This window comes from Myotis daubentonii, chromosome 6, assembly GCF_963259705.1.
Source record: "Myotis daubentonii chromosome 6, mMyoDau2.1, whole genome shotgun sequence".
Taxonomy (NCBI): domain Eukaryota; kingdom Metazoa; phylum Chordata; class Mammalia; order Chiroptera; family Vespertilionidae; genus Myotis; species Myotis daubentonii.
In genome coordinates, this window is record NC_081845.1 from 45287420 (window position 1) to 45306252 (window position 18833).

At 38.9% G+C, this 18833-nt stretch overlaps 1 protein-coding gene across 7 annotated transcripts in view; it reads left to right on the top strand.

Moving 5' to 3' along the window:
• USP45 (ubiquitin specific peptidase 45) overlaps positions 1-18833 on the top strand; it is a 58746-nt gene that overhangs the window by 15397 nt on the left and 24516 nt on the right. For 5 of the 7 annotated variants that reach the window (XM_059700871.1, XM_059700869.1, XM_059700868.1 and 2 more), the window contains exons 5-8: positions 7-107; positions 13084-13226; positions 13596-13691; positions 16192-16322. In XM_059700871.1, coding sequence (XP_059556854.1) covers positions 7-107; positions 13084-13226; positions 13596-13691; positions 16192-16322 — 471 coding nt within the window. The remainder of the gene's footprint in view (positions 1-6; positions 108-13083; positions 13227-13595; positions 13692-16191; positions 16323-18833) is intronic. The other 2 variants (XM_059700867.1, XM_059700870.1) reach the window with 2 other exon arrangements.

The following is an 18833-nucleotide window of genomic DNA, read 5'->3' on the forward strand; positions in this document are numbered from 1 at the left end:
TTTCAGGTGTTACGAGTGTGATGAAAAATTATCAACACATTGTCATAAGAAGGTTTTGGCTCAGATAGTTGATTTTCTCCAGAAACATGTTTCCAAAACGCAAACAAGTAAGTTAAGCAATTGCTAAGGAAATTTGTATTAAATTACACTATTTTACATTTCATATAAAGAGTTCGTAAATTCATACAGAGTACCTTAGATTTTACAGTTACCTCTCAGTTCAGGTGCCATGCATTCTTCCATAGCTACCTTGTGTCGTATTTACAGTATTTGACCAGTAATGAGAAGCTGGTGAGGGTAGTGACTAGATTCTGGGCTTTTGAGTCAGATAGTGCTGATTCTGAGTTTTGGCTCCACCATCTCTGTAGCTTTTACTCCTTAGTTTTCTTACTTAGAAAATTAGGATAATAATTCTATCATGTGCAGTTATTGTGAGACTTAGAGATATTTTCTAAAGATTTAGAAATCATGTATGTAAAAATGCTTGTTTAATGCCTGATGCATTTTTATGAAATATCTGTTACTTGTGCTGTAATTATAGTGCAGTCCTGACACTAACTACCTGGTGTTAGACAGATTAAGGGCTCAGTGCCCCCACAAGACACCCTCACTTCACTCACCATTCTCAAGCTCAGGAGTTATCAAACCACCCACATTTTTGAACAGCTGGCTACAAATTCAGGGGTTTCTACTACCCTCTTAGGTTGAGAAATTTACCACAATGACTCAGAGAACTCAGGAAAGGTGCTAACCTTACAATTACAATTTTATTATAGCAACAACAACAAAAAAGCCACAAGTCAGGACTAGCCAAAAAAAAAAAGACACATAGAGTGGGCCTGGGAAGGTCCCAAACATGAAGCTTCTGTATCTTCTTCCTGTGGAGTCAGAAAGCATCAACTTCCTGACACACTGATGTGTAACAGTACACAGAGTATGGTTAACCATGGAAGCTCACCAGAGCTTTGATGTCCAGAGTTTTTATTAGAATTTCATTGAATAAGCTTTTGCCACATGATTTAACTCAGTCTCTAATCACAAGGTTGGCCTTTCTGGCTTGACTGGCTCCCATCCTGAGTCATTTCATTAGCATAAACTGTCTGGGCACCCACAATGAGTGTAAAAGACACCTTGTTAATTTGTTAACATAAACTATCAATTACTCTAGATATCCAAGGATTTAGTGGGTACTTCTCAGGAACCTGGGGCAAAGGGAGGCAAGTTCTTTATTATATAATAGTAATGTATTACATATATGTTTTTATTGATTTCAGAGAGAGGAAAGGGGAGGGAGAGAGAGAGATAGAAATATCAGTGATGAGAGAGAATCATCAATCGACTGCCTCCTGCACACCCCTACTGGAGATGGAGCCCGCAACCTGGGCATGTCCCCTGACTGGGAATCGAACAGTGACCTCTTGGTTCATGGGTTGACACTCAACCACTGAGCAACACCAGCTGGGCGATGTATTATATATTATATACTTTGTTATCTAACATATAAACAGTATATAATACATGTTACTATAAATTAAGAGTAAGAGGGAAACAGTTTCTTCATTCAGAAATATTAAGTCCCTGCTACATGCTAGGTTTTATACTTTATTTGGTACTAGGGGCCCAGTGCACGAATTCGTGCAACTTGAAAGGAACTGTGGGGTGCAAGGCTGCAGTGGGCACAGGGGCGGGTCTCAGTACATCCTCCCCACCCCCGCCCGGACCCTCCTCCTTCAGCCCCTGGTCCCCTGTCTGAAGGCAGCCCCACTCCCGCTGCTGCCGCCTCCGCCACCACCACCACCCCCATGCACTGATGGCGCTGGCCCTGCTCACACCCGCTGACAGCGCAGAGCAATTGGGGCCAGCACCAGCAGGGAGTATGAGCAGGGCCGGCACCGGCAGCAGGTGTGAGCGCGCAGGAGCAAAGAATTTTCACTAACCACCAGAAGCTTACCCCAGTGATAGTGACCAGCACTCCACCTTGGTCTGGCACCACAGCTCACCTGCTCCACCATCCCGCTGTGGCCGATGCCCACGGGGAGCGGGCCTAAGCCAACAATTGGACATCTCCTAAGGGCTTCTGGGCTGCCAGAGGAATGTCTGACTGCCAGCTTAGGCCTGATCCTCCAGGGAGCCTTGCTGTATTTTCTGTAGCCCAATATATATTGTATTTGTTAACTATTATTGCTCTGAGATAGTAATGGTGAAGAAATTAGAGGAGGAACTAGAGAAAGTAAATTCAGGTTCCTGGACAGTAGAAGAAATTATTAATTTTATCACATTGATTCAACAAACATTTATTGAAATCTTATTCTGTCATCTCCAATTATGCTCAAATCAAGAATCAGGAAAAATATGGTGTTGGTAGACATTTAATACTTCAGGAACAGAGATGTGGGTCTCAGGGCTGTCTCCTGAAAACTGCACATGAAACGTGTTCTGTTGGGTATGATAATATATATGTGGGTATGATGCTAAGGTGGCAAAAGTACGATTGTAGAAATTATTTTTTCTGTATTTTTCACCTAAGAGGTTCCTTGATATTAAGAACAAAGCCAGTCTGATTCCATTTAATTTTATACATTTCTTGAGTATTTATTGTTGTAAGGGATGTAAGGAAGGGAGATTGGGATAATAGGTAGAAAGCACATGGGCTTTTAGTCAGGCAGTTTGGCATTCACATTGGACTCTGTCAATCACTGGCTATGTGATGTGGGGTAGATTATAGTTTGTCTGAGCCTCATTTTCCTCAGCACTTTTTCCCCTCTTTCCCGTGGGCCTCAAGAAATAGAGATGATAAAACAGTTCCTGCCCTAAAGAAGTTTAAGATCTAAAAGAGGTGATGAGATAAAAAATATTGATAATGTGGTGTGCAGGAGGCAGCTGATCCATATTTCTCTCATTCCCTTTCCCTTCTTCTCTCAAAATAAAAATAAAAAATCTTTTTTTAAAAAGTGATGATAATGAAAGCAGAGTATAATTTGTATTTTGAGAGATGTTTACACAAAGTCCTTTAGATATTCAAAGAGGGATGTAACATTCAGTTGAAAGAAATTCAGAAATCTGGGATGAGTTGCTTCCACGTTGACCTTTAAAGGATGAACTTTGGGTGGGTCCAGATTAGATAAAAAGTTATTTCAGGTGTGGAAAGGACCCATGCAAGCTTTAATTGTGTTTAGGGAACCATGGGTAGCACCTGAAATGATGGGAAACAGGTTCTTGAGGGAATTTGAGAGCGTGTAGAGCTTTCAAAGCTGGAGAGAGATGTAGTTCTGAATTCAAGGTTTCCAGAAGTTCGCGGGCAAAATGGGGTTATCTTTGTTTTCCAAGCTACAGGATGCCTCAGGCAAGTTTGGTATAACATAAGATCCCTTGGTATTCTAGAAGTAAGTTTTTTTGGGATAGTAATTTTCCATATTCTTTCTGCATGAAGCTTTAGTAATTTTTAGAAAATACTTTAAAAACCAAATGTGAAAGTTGCTATTGAGGTTTGTAAGAATGCTGGATATGATTATGCAACGACTTTAAATTATCAATGTGAAGACTAGAAATATAAAAACGTCCATATATGTACAGTAATTCAAAACATATGAATCTATATGTTGTATTTAGGTAGAAGAATAAAAATGATGTTTAAAGATTGTTTTTATATTTTGCACTAAGTAAAAATAACTTTACTGAGAGGAAAGTCCATACCTGTACTTTAAACATGTTTTTAAGTTATGCAGTGCCTGAGCGAATGCCTAATATATCTAAATTATCTTCTCTACACAGAGAATCTAGGCTTCATCCATCTCTTAAAAACAACTAGCTCAGGGTTGGTAGCCCATTAGACACTTAAGATATTATTGAGGACTTAAAAGAGCTTTGGTTAGATAGGTTATAAATCAATACTTATCGAAATAGAAATTAAAACTAAGAAAACTAAAATATTAATTCACTGAAAATTAGCAATAATTTTATGACATTTGAACACAAATAACATTTTTAAAATATATTTTATTGATTTTTTACAGAGAGTAAGTGGCACTGTTTTACATTTTTACAAATCTCTTTAATGGTTGGCTTAATAGAAAACAGCTGGGTTCTCATACCTACTTCTGCATTCAATGTGCTATCACATGGAGTGTAGCCTCTGGAATACTGCATTTATTATTGATATAATTGAGAATGAATGGAAGCAAACATTTAAAAAAGCAACTAACATCATAGTCTTATAAAGTACTTTTGACCTTACGGACCCGGAAAGGAGGATGGTGTCTTCAGGAGGTTGTTTTCAGATTCACTTTCAGAACTGCTGAGTTAGCACATTTCTGTTTTCTGTCTTCAGCCTTACTTGCCCTAAGGCTCACTCAAATCCTACTCCAAGTACACCTGCCCAATCCTTTGTCTTATCTCCTTTCTTCTATTCAGGGTACCTTAGAATGAAATAATACAGGGTTTTGTGGTGTTTACTAGTAGCTTTCATGTGTTTGTGTGTCTTATTTATAAAACTGTATGTTCCTTGAGGATTGTACCCTGGCTTATATTCTTTTTGAGGCGGCTAAGCAGTAAATACTTGCTGAATTGAACTGAACTAGCATGTAATCAGTTTATACTGGGGAAGTAGATAAGCTTTGCATTTTTTTCCCAAAATAACCGCTGAATATTATCAAATTATTTATTCATTCAGGTTTTTTTTTATACATTTGCACTTCTAGCCAATCGTTGTGCTAGCTATTGGAGATATAGCAGTGAATGAGACAGATTTATTTCTCAGTTCCTGCCATTATTGATCTTTTGGTCCAGGAAGGGATATTGATACATCACACTTAATTATAATTGCCTGTGAAAGAGTAAGTACAGGGGGCTGTGAGAACACTTGGGAGTAGTCTCTATCCTAGACTGGAGGAACATTTTATGTAGAGGAAGACCTTTCTAAGCCAAGAGCTGAAAGATATCTAGAAATCAGCTAGGCAAAGAGGCATGGGGTTATGTTTTCAGGGAGAGGAATAGCTCTTTGATGAGGGAGCTTGATAAAGTTCAGGGAATTTTATAGAGCTGCAAGGTTGAGTTTTCTGTATTAGGGAATGGTGAGAGGTGAGACTCTAAAGGTAAATAGGAAGATATTAAAGGGCCTTGTAAGTGTAGTTTATCCTGAAGGCAGTGAGGAGCCACTAATTTTTAGTGGAGATATGGATGATTAGTTTTGTATTTTAGAAAAATTTTGTGTCTACAGTGTGGAGATAGATAGGAATGCCTTTGTATGTATACCTGCCCATTCATGTGGCAATATCAGTTTAAGACACAATCAAATAAAGATTTATAAGACTAATGGTTAATGGAATTTTAAGAATAAACAGGTGGGGTAATGTTTGGTTCCAAGGTAGAGGAGTCTTGGGGCAGCAAGTTTTTCCTTTTTAAAGATTAAACTTCTTTTCAGCTGTAGCAATGAGCAAATTACATTAATACTACATGACTGATTTAGGTAATTGCATTAAACAGTTGAGGGAACCCCAGTGCACGTTTTCAGAAGAATGCTTATAGCTGTGTGGATTTTACATCTGATGCTACGATTTGCTTTAAAAAAAAAAATCCCTCCACACCCTCCCTTTCAATCACATACCAGAAAACTAAAAACAACCAATAAAATCCTCACATATAACACAAAATTGAAAAAGAGCAAGAAAACTTTCTTGTGAGACCCACCCAGAAATATATATTATTAAAAAGTGGATCAAGCCCTAGCTGGTTTGGCTCAGTGGATAGAGCATCGGCCTGCGGACTTAGGGGTCCCAGTTTGATTCTGGCTGAGGGCACATGCCTGGGTTGGGGGCTCAATACCCAGTGGGGGGCATGCAGGAGGCAGCCAATCAATGATTCTCATCATTGATGTTTCTCTCTCCCCCTCTCCTTTCCTCTCTAAAATAAATAAAATATATTTTAAAAAAGAAAGTGGATCGATACCTCTGAAAGGCTCGTTTGTCACTTCGATAGTCTTGTAAATGTCATGTAAGTATTCTACAAATACCAAAAACAGGAATTCGTGATGAAATAATATTGTTAAATATTGGTTTGCTGTTTGTGAACTAGACAGGTAACTGACAATCTCACATTTTTTTTCCTAAAGCAATAAATTTGGCCCATAATTTAAATACTGGTTGGATGCCATTTTCAAAGAACTTAAAGAGAGAATTAAATATTCCATTAAATTTATTAAACTTATGCTTTTGGTATAAAAATTTTAACTTATGTTGGTTCTTTTGGTTTTATTAAGTTTGCTCTATCTATTTTTTAAATAAGAAAGTAAATGGTATATTTGGGATCTGAAACAATATATCTGAAGATAAATAATGTCCTTTCATAGACAAATTGAATGTAATAACTACCTTTTTTTAAAAAAAAAAAGTAATATATTTTGTTCTGCTTAAAAGTGACAGTTGTGGCCCCGGTGAGGTTGAAACAGCCCCAGTGATGCTGAGAGGGCCCCGGTGAGGACTGGACGGCCCCGGTGAGGTTGAAACAGCCCCGGTGAGGCCGAGATGGCCCCGGTGGGGTTGGGACGGCTCCAGTGAGGTTGGGACAGATAATGGGGACCAGTATAGACTGATGAACAGGGGTAGATGCAGAGGCAGAGCAGCATTGAACAGACTGTCAAACTACAGTGGGAAGCCTGGGGAGGGTTTCGGGGGGGCGGGGGGGCGGTTAAGAGATCAACCGAAGGACTTATATGTATGCATATAAGAATAACCAATGGACACAAGACACTAGCGGGTAGGGGCCGGGGGAATGTCAAGGGGGTGGAAAAAGGAGACATATATAATACTCTTTTTAATATTTCAAGAAATAAAAATTATTTTTAAAAAAGTGACAGTTGTAAGACTAAGAAATATGCATTTAAAAAATAAATACTAAAAGTAGTTATTCCCCTTTATAAAAGGGGTTAGGAACAAAAAGATATCGGACTTTCAAAACACAACTAATTGTTACCTATAGGGATTTAAATCTGGGGTTCCTTGTTTGAACTACAGAGCATAGAGAATTATTTGAGTGACTGTTTTCTCAGTTCTCCCAAAGATGTCCCCTTACTATACTCTTCTGGATACCTAAGGAGAAGTTAATTGCTTACATTGGGTGCCTAGGGCATTAGGGCTTAATTCTTTTGAGGCCCATTTGAAAAGGGCTGCCATAAACTTTAATATAGCTATAAATTTACACACCAAAAATATCCAGTATATCCTGCTTTGCTTAAGAATAGTGGCTTTATCTTTCAGATATCATCACTAGAATTTCAGCAGTGTCTTAAATTATCGCACATATTAATCTTCTCAACCATTATTATACAGAAAAATAGTAGATCATAATGTTTAAGTGTGCAGAGTCTGAAGCCAGCCTGCTGGGGTTTGAATCTACTCTCTATTACTATTAGCTGATTTCATATCTCTCTGCATTGGGGACAATTATCAGAGGAGATAATGCTCTCACAGGTTTTTTGTTTGTTTTTTTTTAAATAAGCAAGCAACCAAATAAGTTTACTTTTCCCATGCCTCTGGGAAACTTGGGAAGCACCAGGTTTCCCTTCTGGTTTAATCAAAGTAATGCACAAATATTCATACCTTTGAGAAAAGAGACATTTAATATTACTCAGCTACAAACCCACTATTGGTTGTTTTCACTTTTCTCCCATGATAAGAAAAAACTGCATCTCTATGTACTTGCTCTTTTATTTCTATAGGTTAAAATTTGGGGGATTTCTGGCCAATTTATAAACATATCGTAAATTTTGATTACCGTTTCTAAACTACCTTCCAGAAAGATTATACAAAAGGTTAAGTTGACAAGAGCATCCATTTTCCCTATTTAACTTTGTTGACAGTTTTTAGAGGGTTTTGGATAATAATGAAGTTCTTAATGTCATTGTTGCCAGATCCATCAATCTTTCTTTTTTTGGGGGGGGGATGGGGGGCGGTTGTGCTTTGCTGGTACTTCATCCATTTATCTTGCAAGACCTGAGTATGTATAAAACCTTAGCAGGTTACTCAATCAACTAGCAGCTCTGAGTACTCAGATTATAGGCTTAAAGGTAAACTGCAGAGACATAAAAGAGCTTTAAAATTTTTACCTAGAATGCCTGAAGTTTTCTCAATGTTCTTTACATTCTGGTGTCTACGTTACTTGATTACACATGTGTAGTATTTGATGACAGTGTTGGTATATAGAGGTGAGATAGAGTAAATCCCTTTTAGTAAAATAATCTTCTAACCCTGAAATTCTTTCTAATCATAGCTATGTCATGAGTTCAGGTAAAACTTGAGAACAAAACAAATGATAATCAGAATTTTGTATTATTTGTCTTTTTTTAAAATGCTGTTGCAGCTTTGTCCTTTTAATTATGCTATACTTTTTTTAAAAATATATTTTATTGATTTTTTACAGAGAGGAAGGGAGAGGGATAGAGAGTTAGAAACATCGATGAGAGAGAAACATCCATCAGCTGCCTCCTGCACACACCCTACTGGGGATGTGTCCACAGCCAAGGCACATGCCCTTGACCGGAATCGAACCTGGGACCCTTGAGTCCGCAGGCTGACACTCTATCCACTGAGCCAAACTGGTTAGGGCTAATTATGCTATACTTTAAAACATTTTGAAGTTCAGTCCTTGGTGCATTTGGCTCTGTGTTTATGAAGAAAGCGTTCTTAAAGTGAATAAGATCTAGAATCACTGCTAGATTGAGAGAGCTTTGTTGTCTCTCAAAACAAAATGATCAGTAATCATTCTTTAGTACAAGTAATAAATTGCTTTTTATTAAAACACTAGGGGCCCGGTGCACGAAATTCGTGCACTGGGTGTGCGTGGGGGGGAGTGTCCCTCAGCCCAGCCTGCCCCCTCTCACATACTGGGAGCCCTCAGGCGTTGACCCCCATCACCCTCCAATCGCAGGATCGGCCCCTTGCCCAGGCCTGACGCCTCTGGCTGAGGCGTTCGGCCCGGGCAGCGGGGACCCGCAGCTGCAGCGGCCCCACGATCGTGGGCTCTGCTTTAGGCCCAGGCAAGGGACCCCTAGCTCCTGGGACTGCCAGCTTCGACCGTGCCCAGCTCCCATTGCTGGCTCCACCCCTACTTCCTGCTATCACTGGCCAGGGCGGCAAAGGCGCCTGATTCTCCGATCATGGCTGGGGGGCAGGGCAAAGGCGGCCCCAGGGCCGCCTTTGCCCTGCCCCCCAGCTCTTAGCTCCCCCTGGGTTTCTGTTCACTGTCAGTGGCAGGGGGCTGCTTCCTGCTTTCCCTTTCGCCTCCCTGCATTGTGCCTACATATGCAAATTAACCGCCATCTTGTTGGCAGTTAACTGCCAATCTTAGTTGGCAGTTAATTTGCATATAGCCCTGATTAGCCAATGAAAAGGGTAGCTCGTACGCCAATTACCATTTTTCTCTTTTATTAGTGTTGATACTTGTTTGTATGTCAGATAATTGAGAGACTGATTCTCAGACACCCTAGTTTTAATCTAGAATCTTAAACTTTCAAGTTGACAGTTTCTTAGTGAGTAAATGTACATGTATGCTTAGTCTCTAAAGTTTTCCTAAGATATTCTCATGCGTTTAAGGCTTACTGTCTCTGTGCTGTTCACTATGTACCAATTCCTTATACTGTAGCCATAAATCTAAGCAGTATTTATAGGTAGTGGTTCAATGAACATTTGTTAAATCAATTAAGTTTGAATTGTTACATTTTATAAATGTGCTATTTAGTAAAATGAAAAACTTGCGCTTTAGATAAAACAAATGTAAATAGTTATTAGAAAATGTCATTTTATTTTCTCATTAAATTATCTGATCTATTTAATATTCAAGTTCAATGGCATAATTAATTTTGAATATGTTCTCACAGACTTATATGTAAAAGTCAACAAATAGATCCTTCCCACTTGTGTGAAGTAGCTATTTAACCATGAAGTAAACTATTTGTATTGCCACTGCCCTGTGGATATGTTCTCTCTGGCAGTGCTGTCCATATTTGGTGGCCCTGCATGGAGAGCCAGGTGGTGCTGAAAAGCATCACACAGTGAAGCGTGGATATATCTAGGTTCGACATTTGTCATCCCTTTCTGCTGAAGGGAAGGGTAAAATCTGTTTTTCCATATGTTTATGCTTTTTTTTTTCGCCTGCAGTTTTGTCCAGATGGTCTTATGAACATTGTTTACTTTAGGATGTTATCCCAGATGTTTTGAAATCTAATGGGTAAATGTAGTACACAGATACATAAGTAATTGGCATGTTATGGTTTAAAAATGCGATACGTTTTTATAAGATTAAAATATAATTTCTGGAAGTGTTTTCCCAAGTGAATAAGAAATGTGTGTTAAATATGTAATATATTTATATATAGTTAATATAATCGATATAGTTTAGATCCCCTAATCACTCTGTTTTTATGTTAATAAGCTAAAAAATATGGCAACATTTATTAAGATTGTTAACTACAGGAAATACTTTTGAAGAGCCATATTTTTTCGGGGTTGCATATACTACCCAGATTTGGAAGAATGTTGTCCTACTATCTTTTATAATTCTTCTCATTGTACATAAATCACCGAAGAGAAATTAGTTGGTAAATAACAATGAATTTATAATGAAAAGGTTACCATTATGATTGTGGGCAAATCACTTAACCTGTTGGAGACTGAGTTTTGTAAATATAAAATCAGAGAACAACCTCATGCCAAAAAAAAATGGACTAATGCTTGGATTTAATTATTCTTTCATCTTAAATATCTTACAAATCACTATGAAACCATCTAGTGGCAATAGCTATAGTGAGAACCTGAAACCTGCCGATTCCAGCCTCCAGTTGGAATCTCAGATAAAATAATGAAGAGGTGGGCTGCTCTTGTTTACAAACCCAGCCAGGATCACTATGGGGCTTCTTGTTTGTGTAATGCTTCCTAAGCACTGACTGGCATTTGTCACTTGCAAGTTTGAATACTGTCTGGCTTTCTCTTGCTGCCTCTTTTCTCCATGCCTGGCCTCCGCATTTCAGTGACCTCCACTAATTGTACCAGCCTTTGCCGCTAAGCTCTGTGTTCTTAACACAGTGAAGAATAAGAAAGATCTCTTCTCCTGCCCTCCAGATAGTACAATAAGTAATAAGAATTAAATTGGAAAGGAAAATCTTTTCCATGCAATCAATTTGCTTAATGATAGAAACATCTTAGAAGCCACCAATACATTTTTTTCTCAATGAAATATTTTCACATGTTCAAAAGAAAAACCAAGAAATTATGAAAACCACGAAGTCAGTATAAAAGGCAAAACTTATATTAGCAATTCAGAAAATCCAATCAGAAATAAGAGATAAACTTGAGGGGAAAAAATTCAGAAAGTTCAGGGAATGATTAAAGAGAAGAAAAAAAGTGAGAGCAGATCAGCAGTAGACATGAAGGATAGCTCACGAAGATATGGATTCTGGCACAAATAATTTTTGGTGGCTTGCTGGACTGTTTTCACACACACAGTGCTTACCATGCCAACTACTTTGCAAATAGCAGCTCATTTAATTCTTATGAAAAGTCCGTGAAAAAATGTGTTAATAACCTCACTTGATTGATACTGGAGCCCCATCTATTGAGGCCTTATTTTTGGGGGGTGGGGCCAAAAGTCAAAGGTGCCAAGTCAAGCTTTGAACCAATAGCATGTGGGTGACATCACTCTGCCAGCAGCCAAGACTAAAGTTTCTCTTTATGGTGTTTTCTTGCCCCTGTCCTGAAAACAGGGCCACCTCCACCTCTGTTCATCCCCGTGATGCTTCTGTACAGATGGCAGGGTGGGGAGCTCATCAGAGACATGGAAGGCAACAAGTCTACTCTATTTGCTATTTAATCTTGTAGTTTTTCATTTATATTGACTTTTTATTATGTATGTTCTCCCCAACATCACACCCCTGTGGAAGAAGGAGCATTCATCTGATTATAGGGTCAAACAGCCAAGCATTTAGCAGTTAATTGGCAATGCAAGGCAGCATGTCAGTATTAGATGAGTAAAATACTGTATATAATTGTAAAGAACTACACAATCTGAGGGTTAAAAGGGATTTAAAAGAACATTCAGTTGAAACAAAAAGATTTGAGATCCTGGGACTTTCCTGTCAAACTTCAAATAATAATGATTCAGAAAATAATCTGTTAAATAGGTATAATTGTGTTAGTTCATGAGTGTTAAGAATTGTTCTTCATTTTCATATTGTTATTAAACATATACTATAATTTTCAAATTTGCATTAATTATACAAGTTAGTAAACCCAAAACACACACTCAGTGTACTATACACTTAGGTATTTTAGCTTTTATATTATAATTCTGTTAACTTTTAACTTTTTATTTGGCGTTTTTAAATATAGAAAAGTTGCAAGAATACCAAAAAAATTGCCATTGTATAGGGATTTTCGAATTTCTTTTGTTTATTAGTTGGCATTCTCTTGTAAGGAAATTTTCTCCCTTTCATCCCCATTTTAAATTTATTATCAATTCAGAATCACTTTCATTTTATTCAGTGAATAATAATCTGCTAGTGCCCTTTTTTAGTTTTATATTCAAACTGTACCATATTGGACCTGTGGGAACCTATTAGAAGTGGCACCTGTGTATTTTGACATATTCATCACTTTTTTGGGAGCACTTCCTTGTTTTTTGGCACAACAATAATGTGATAGGCTCATTTGGCCTCTTTGCTGCCCCAGGTTAAGAATCAGCCTTTCCTTCAAGGAGTGTACATTTCTTTTAGTAAGGGATGGTATTTAGAAACCCAAGATCTGGATCTTTTGTACTCACTTTTTAACTTTACTCATTTATGTTTAATTTTTCAATTAATCTGGAGTTTAACCTGCAGTGTGGTGTGAGGTACAGATGTGTAAATTAACATGAATTAAAATGAAGTGCTTTAGCAGTAAGATACAAAACTCAAGACAGTTATTTGTTTGTATTCCTGTCCTTCAGGAGTACTGATTCAGGGGAAACAGCTTATTTAATGTCAAATAATGTATTTAAATGATGTTAAATGATATGTACTTAATTTTACATTTCATGTCAGTTATGTTTTCTCTCACTTAGATGCATTTTCTAGAATTATAAAACTTTGTGAAGAAAAACATGAAACAGATGAAAAAAAGAAGGGAAAAAAAGGCAACAGTGTAACATCTGTAAAAGGAATTACGAATTTAGGAAATACTTGCTTTTTTAATGCAGTTATGCAGGTAAGAGGCATCCGAAAGCTTTGTAAAATGTCAAAGATCATTTTAATTAATTTATATTTGTTTGCACACCTGTAGCCTGTCAAATGACTACTAAATATTCATCTAGAAATTAGGCTATTTTTAGACATCGTCATACACATATATAAACCTTCCTTTTCCAGAGTGCTTCTTAAATGTCTTCTCTGTATTTTACCATGGCTCTATCAGTAACTATGACATTTATTAAATGTAAAATGTACTCAATAAATTTTTTAAAGTTAAAAAACGTTTCCTATGCAAGATGAAATTTGAAACTTAGAGTACTGTAATTTATTCCATAAAATCAGAGGCATAGTATACCTGAATCAGAAGACTTTTGTTTTCTTTTAGAACTTGGCACAGTCTTACATTCTTATTGAACTGATGAATGAGATCAAAGAAAATGGTACAATACTCAAGATTTTCCCTTCCTCAGACTCTCAGATGGTAAGAAATGTAACTATCTGGATAAGAGCTCTTTTGAGATGAACCAGCGTCCTTTCGGAGTGACCCTAAACCAACTGAGCCACATCAGCCAGAGCAGAGAGTTTGACTTTTGTTGAGTAAAATGTCTAGGGCTCCTGTTTTGTAGTTACTGGTGACATTTGCTTAAATATAGCATTTTTGTTCTTTAAAGGTAGATTAATTTTAATAGTGAACATCTAAAGGTTTTTTTGAAGCCTAATCTGATCATAGGTTTTTAAGCTAATGAGGAGGGAACAAAGCAACCTCTGACATCCAGCAGCTGGCCTGGCACCCGCAGTTAGGCCATGTTATTCAAACAATTCACAGAATACCAACCCCAGGCCAGGCTACTTTCAGTCTAATAAATGAGGCAAAGCAAGGCCAGGCTACTTTCAGTCTAATAAATGAGGCAAGGCAAGGTCACTTCATGATTTCAAATAACCAGGTTGCTCTATCACTTAGAAAATTCTTTTTAAAAAAAAATATATTTTATTGATTTTTTACAGGGAGGAAAGGAGAGAGATAGAGAGTTAGAAACATCGATGAGAGAGAAACATCGATCAGCTGCCTCCTGCACATCCCCTACTGGGGATGTGCCCGCAACCCTGGTACATGCCCTTGACCGGAATCGAACCTGGGACCTTTCAATCCGCAGGCCGACGTCTATCCACTGAGCCAAACCGGTTTCGGCAACTTAGAAAATTCTAAACAACCTGTCTGTTGGCCAAAACGATTGAGTGCTGTTTCTTTTCCTTTTTTCAATTTATCTTTATTGCTAAAAGTATTACAGATGTCCCCTTTGTTTTTTTCCCATTGACCCCCCCTCCACCCTGCATCCCCCCCCCCCCCCAGGCCTTCTGAGTGCTATTTCTTTATTAGTTTATCTTCATTCTCATCTCCCCACACACACCCACATATAAGATTTATTGAGATACCTAATCATAGAATTACCCCCACTTTCTGACACTGTCCAAGCAAGAGCAGACCTCTGCTTGCTTAGCCTCCCTGCTGAATTACCCAACTAGAGCCCCAATCCTATATTGGTTCTTTCAAATATGCTCTCATTAAGACACCCCATGGTTCCCCATGGTTCGTGTTCTCCCTCAGTGTATCAAGCAGTAAACTCACCTTGTTCAACTGCAGGTGTGTTCCTGGTGGTCTTTGGCTGGAGAGCATTAACTTTAGTAATAATGATTATAGTTAGAAAGTGGTGTGTGTGTGTGTGTGTGTGTGTGTGTGTGTGTGTGTGTGTGTGTGTGTGTTTTAGAAGAAGAAAGAGTGTATGAATAGCTCATGATCTGGTTTTCAAAAATACTTAAGAAAGAGTTCTTCTAGAATTTCTTAGCCCACTGTAGTAATCTTAGATTTTTCTTCAAAGGAGACAGTTTTGAAAGACAATATTATTGAAAAAGCAGACTATAAATTCATTGCCTGTTTAGCCCCTTAACATTTTTATGGTAGATCCCAATGCCCTCTTCTAAAGTGAGGTGAGCCCTAGCCAGTATGGCTCGGCTGGTTAGAGCGTCATCCCGTCCCCATGCACCAAAAAGGGTGGTTCAGTTCCAGGCGAGGGCACATACACAGGTTGCAGTTATCCTAGAAGATAACATACTATAATGTTCGAGGATTATATTTGGGATCTGCATTTTTACTCATTATGCATAAGGAGAGGGGTATTACTGGGGAAAATAACATTTTAGAAAACAAAATGCGATGGAATAGAAATTCTAGAATAAAGTGCATTGATCCTTCACCAATTTAAGCTACTTTTGCCCAGCTTTTTGTCTCTCCCCTTTATTTTTTTTATTTTTTAAAATATATTTTATTAATTTTTTACAGAGAGGAAGGGAGAGGGATAGAGAGCCAGAAACATCAATGAGAGAGAAACATCGATAAGCTGCCTCCTGCACACTCCCCACTGGGGATGTGCCCACAACCAATGTACATGCCCTTGACCGGAATCGAACCTGGGACCCATGAGTCTACAGGCTGATGCTCTATCCACTGAGCCAAACCGGTTAGGGCTGTCTCTCCCTTTTAAAAGAGAGAGAGAGATGGTATACCTGGTCCCCCCATTCCTTATTTAGCAGTAAAATATTTGGGGGAAAGAAGGGTATGGAGTTTTGCTAATATAAATATAATTTATGATTATTTGTGAAAATGTACAAATATCAAGCAGATGAAGAATTTTACTTTTAGGAGAGCACATTAAGGGACAGTTATAAGCAACTAAAAATTGGTGATTTCATTCTTAAGCTAATAGTTTTATTAAGTACTAGTAAAGGGCAGACAATATGAGAATACCTGTGTTTTTCAAGATAAAGCATTTAATTCTAATTTTCATTTTTATATTTTTATATATGAGGGACTAAAGTTTCTTAATACAGTTGAGGGAATTTAGTTGTCATCACTGAAACGAACTAGAACTATTTGATTTAAAATAATATATATTTCTGACATAGAGTTGATCTTGTTTTTAAAGGATCCACTAATGGTGGAACTTTCAAGCCCTGGACCATTGACCTCAGCCTTGGTCCTGTTTCTTCACAGCATGAAGGAAACTGACAAAGGATCTCTGTCTCCTAAAGCTCTCTTCAATCAGCTTTGTCAGAAGTGAGTGCACCTACATTATTAATATAAGTAATCATGAGCTACAAAATGCTATTGTGTTTATACTTAATATGAGTACTTTCAGTCTTACTGTAACATTGCTATTACTGCCTGGATACCAAGAGGAGGAATTAACATTGTTTAGCTGCAGTTCTGTGGTCTATGAAAATTATATCGTTTTAAAAAAAATATATATATATATATATATATATATATATATATATATATATATATATATATATATATTTTAATTGATTTCAGAGAGGAAGAGAGAGGGAGAGTGAAATAGAATAATTGATTGGCTGCCTCCTGCACACCCCACACTGGGGATTGAGCCCGCAACCTGGGCATGTGCCCTGACCTGGAATCGAACCATGACCTCCTGGTTCATAAGTTGATGCTCAACCACTGAGCCAGCTGGCCGGGCAGGGAAATTATATCTTATAAAACTCTGAAGAAGTGATTGTTTATCCCCATTTTATGTATAAGGAAACTGAGATTCATAGCAGTTGAGTACTTTACCCCATTTCATAGTGACAAAATCAGGATTCACATAGAGGTCTGTTCTAACTCAGAAGCCCATGATTATGCATTATACACAGACAATAGGGTGGTGAAGGCCTTGACCAGGGTGGGAATCGGATGGAAGTGGCAATGGGGGGAGGGGGGGGGAAGGGGGACATCTGTAATACTGTCAACAATAAATATTTTATTTAAAAAATTGCCAAAACCGGTTTGGCTCAGTGGATAGAGCGTCAGCCTGCGGACTGAAAGGTCCCAGGTTCGACTCCGGTCAAGGGCATGTACCTGGGTTGTGGGCACATCCCCAGTAGGGGGTGTGCAGGAGGCGGCTGGTTGATGTTTCTCTCTCATCGATGTTTCTGACTCTATCTCTCTCCCTTCCTCTCTGTAAAAAATCAATAAAATATATTTAAAAAAAATAAAAATAAAAAATAAAAAATTAAAAGAAGCCCATCATGTAACACAATAAAGTATGAAAATTATAGAATTGTAAGATCTTAAAAGGTGCTATAATAGATATCTAACCTAGTTTCTTTATTTTAAAAGATGAGCTTTGAGGCAAATAGAGTTTAAGTGAATTTCTCAAGATGTTATGAAATGTTCAAAAACAAAATATTTGCCCGGCTGGCATGGCTCAGTGGTTGAGCCTCAGTCTATGAACCAGAAGGTCATGGCTCGATTCCCCTTCAGGGCACATGCCCAGGTTGGCTCGATCCTGCAGGAGGCAGCAGATCAGTGATTCTCTCTCATCATTGATATTTCTCATTCTCCCTTCCTCTTGAAATCAATCAATAAAAATATATTTAGGCCCTAACTGGTTTGGCTCAGTGGGTAGAGCGTCGGCCTGTGGACTGAAGGGTCCCTGGTTCGATTCCAGTCAAGGGCACATGCCAGGGTTGCTGGCTTGATCCCCAGGAGGAGACGTGTAGGAGACAGCTGATCAATGATTCTCTCTCATCATTGATATTTCTATCTTTCTCTCCTTCTCACATCCTCTCGGAAATAATAAAAATAATTAAAAATATCTATATATATACAAGCTTAAGCAACTGAACAACTGTTCGACCAGTAGCTATGATGCGCACTGACCACCAGGGGGCAGACGCTCAATGCACAGGCATGGAAACATGGAACAGACTGATGAATTTCAGAGGGAAGGGGGAAGGGGGGAAGGCGGGAAGAGATTAACCAAAGACCTTGTATGCATACTAGAGGCCCGGTGCCCGGATTTGTGCACCGGTGGGGTTCCTCGGCCTGGCCTGTGGGGATCTGGCCAAAACTGGCAGTCCGACATCCCCTGAGGGGTCCCAGATTGCAAGAGGGCACAGGCCAGGCCGAGGGACCCCACCGGTGTGTGAATTCATGCACCAGGCCTCTAGTATCTATATAATAAAAGCCTAAGCGACCATTATGGTGGAATGACCAGAACAACCAGTCACTTTGATGTGCACTGACCACCAGGGGGGAATACGCTCAATGTAGGAGCTGCCCCCTGGTGGTCAGTGTGTTCCCACAGTGGAAGTGCTGCTCAGCTGATAAATGGACACCAGACGCCGAGCCTCTCCTGGGCATTCCCCCTGCACATCCCAGTGGCTGCTGCCACCGTGGGGCTGGGTTGAGTGGGAGCAGCGTGGCGCCCAGGTGGGGCTCCTCCCTGGCTGCCTGCTGCTTCGCGCACTACTTCATGCTGTGCAGGATCAATGCGGACAGCGGGCTGGAGCCCGATGAGGGGGCTGGAGCCTGGTGAGTTGGTGGGTAAGGCCAGGCTGTGGTGACGGGGAGGTTCACTGATCCCCGCAGGCCAGGCCGAGGGACCCCACCAGTGCATGAAGGCCTCTAGCTTGTTTATTTTTATATATATATATATATGTATATATATATATATATATATATATATATACACACACACACACACACACACACACACTCACACTCACACTCACACACACACACAATATTTGAGTGCGTGGAAATAAACACATACTATAAAGG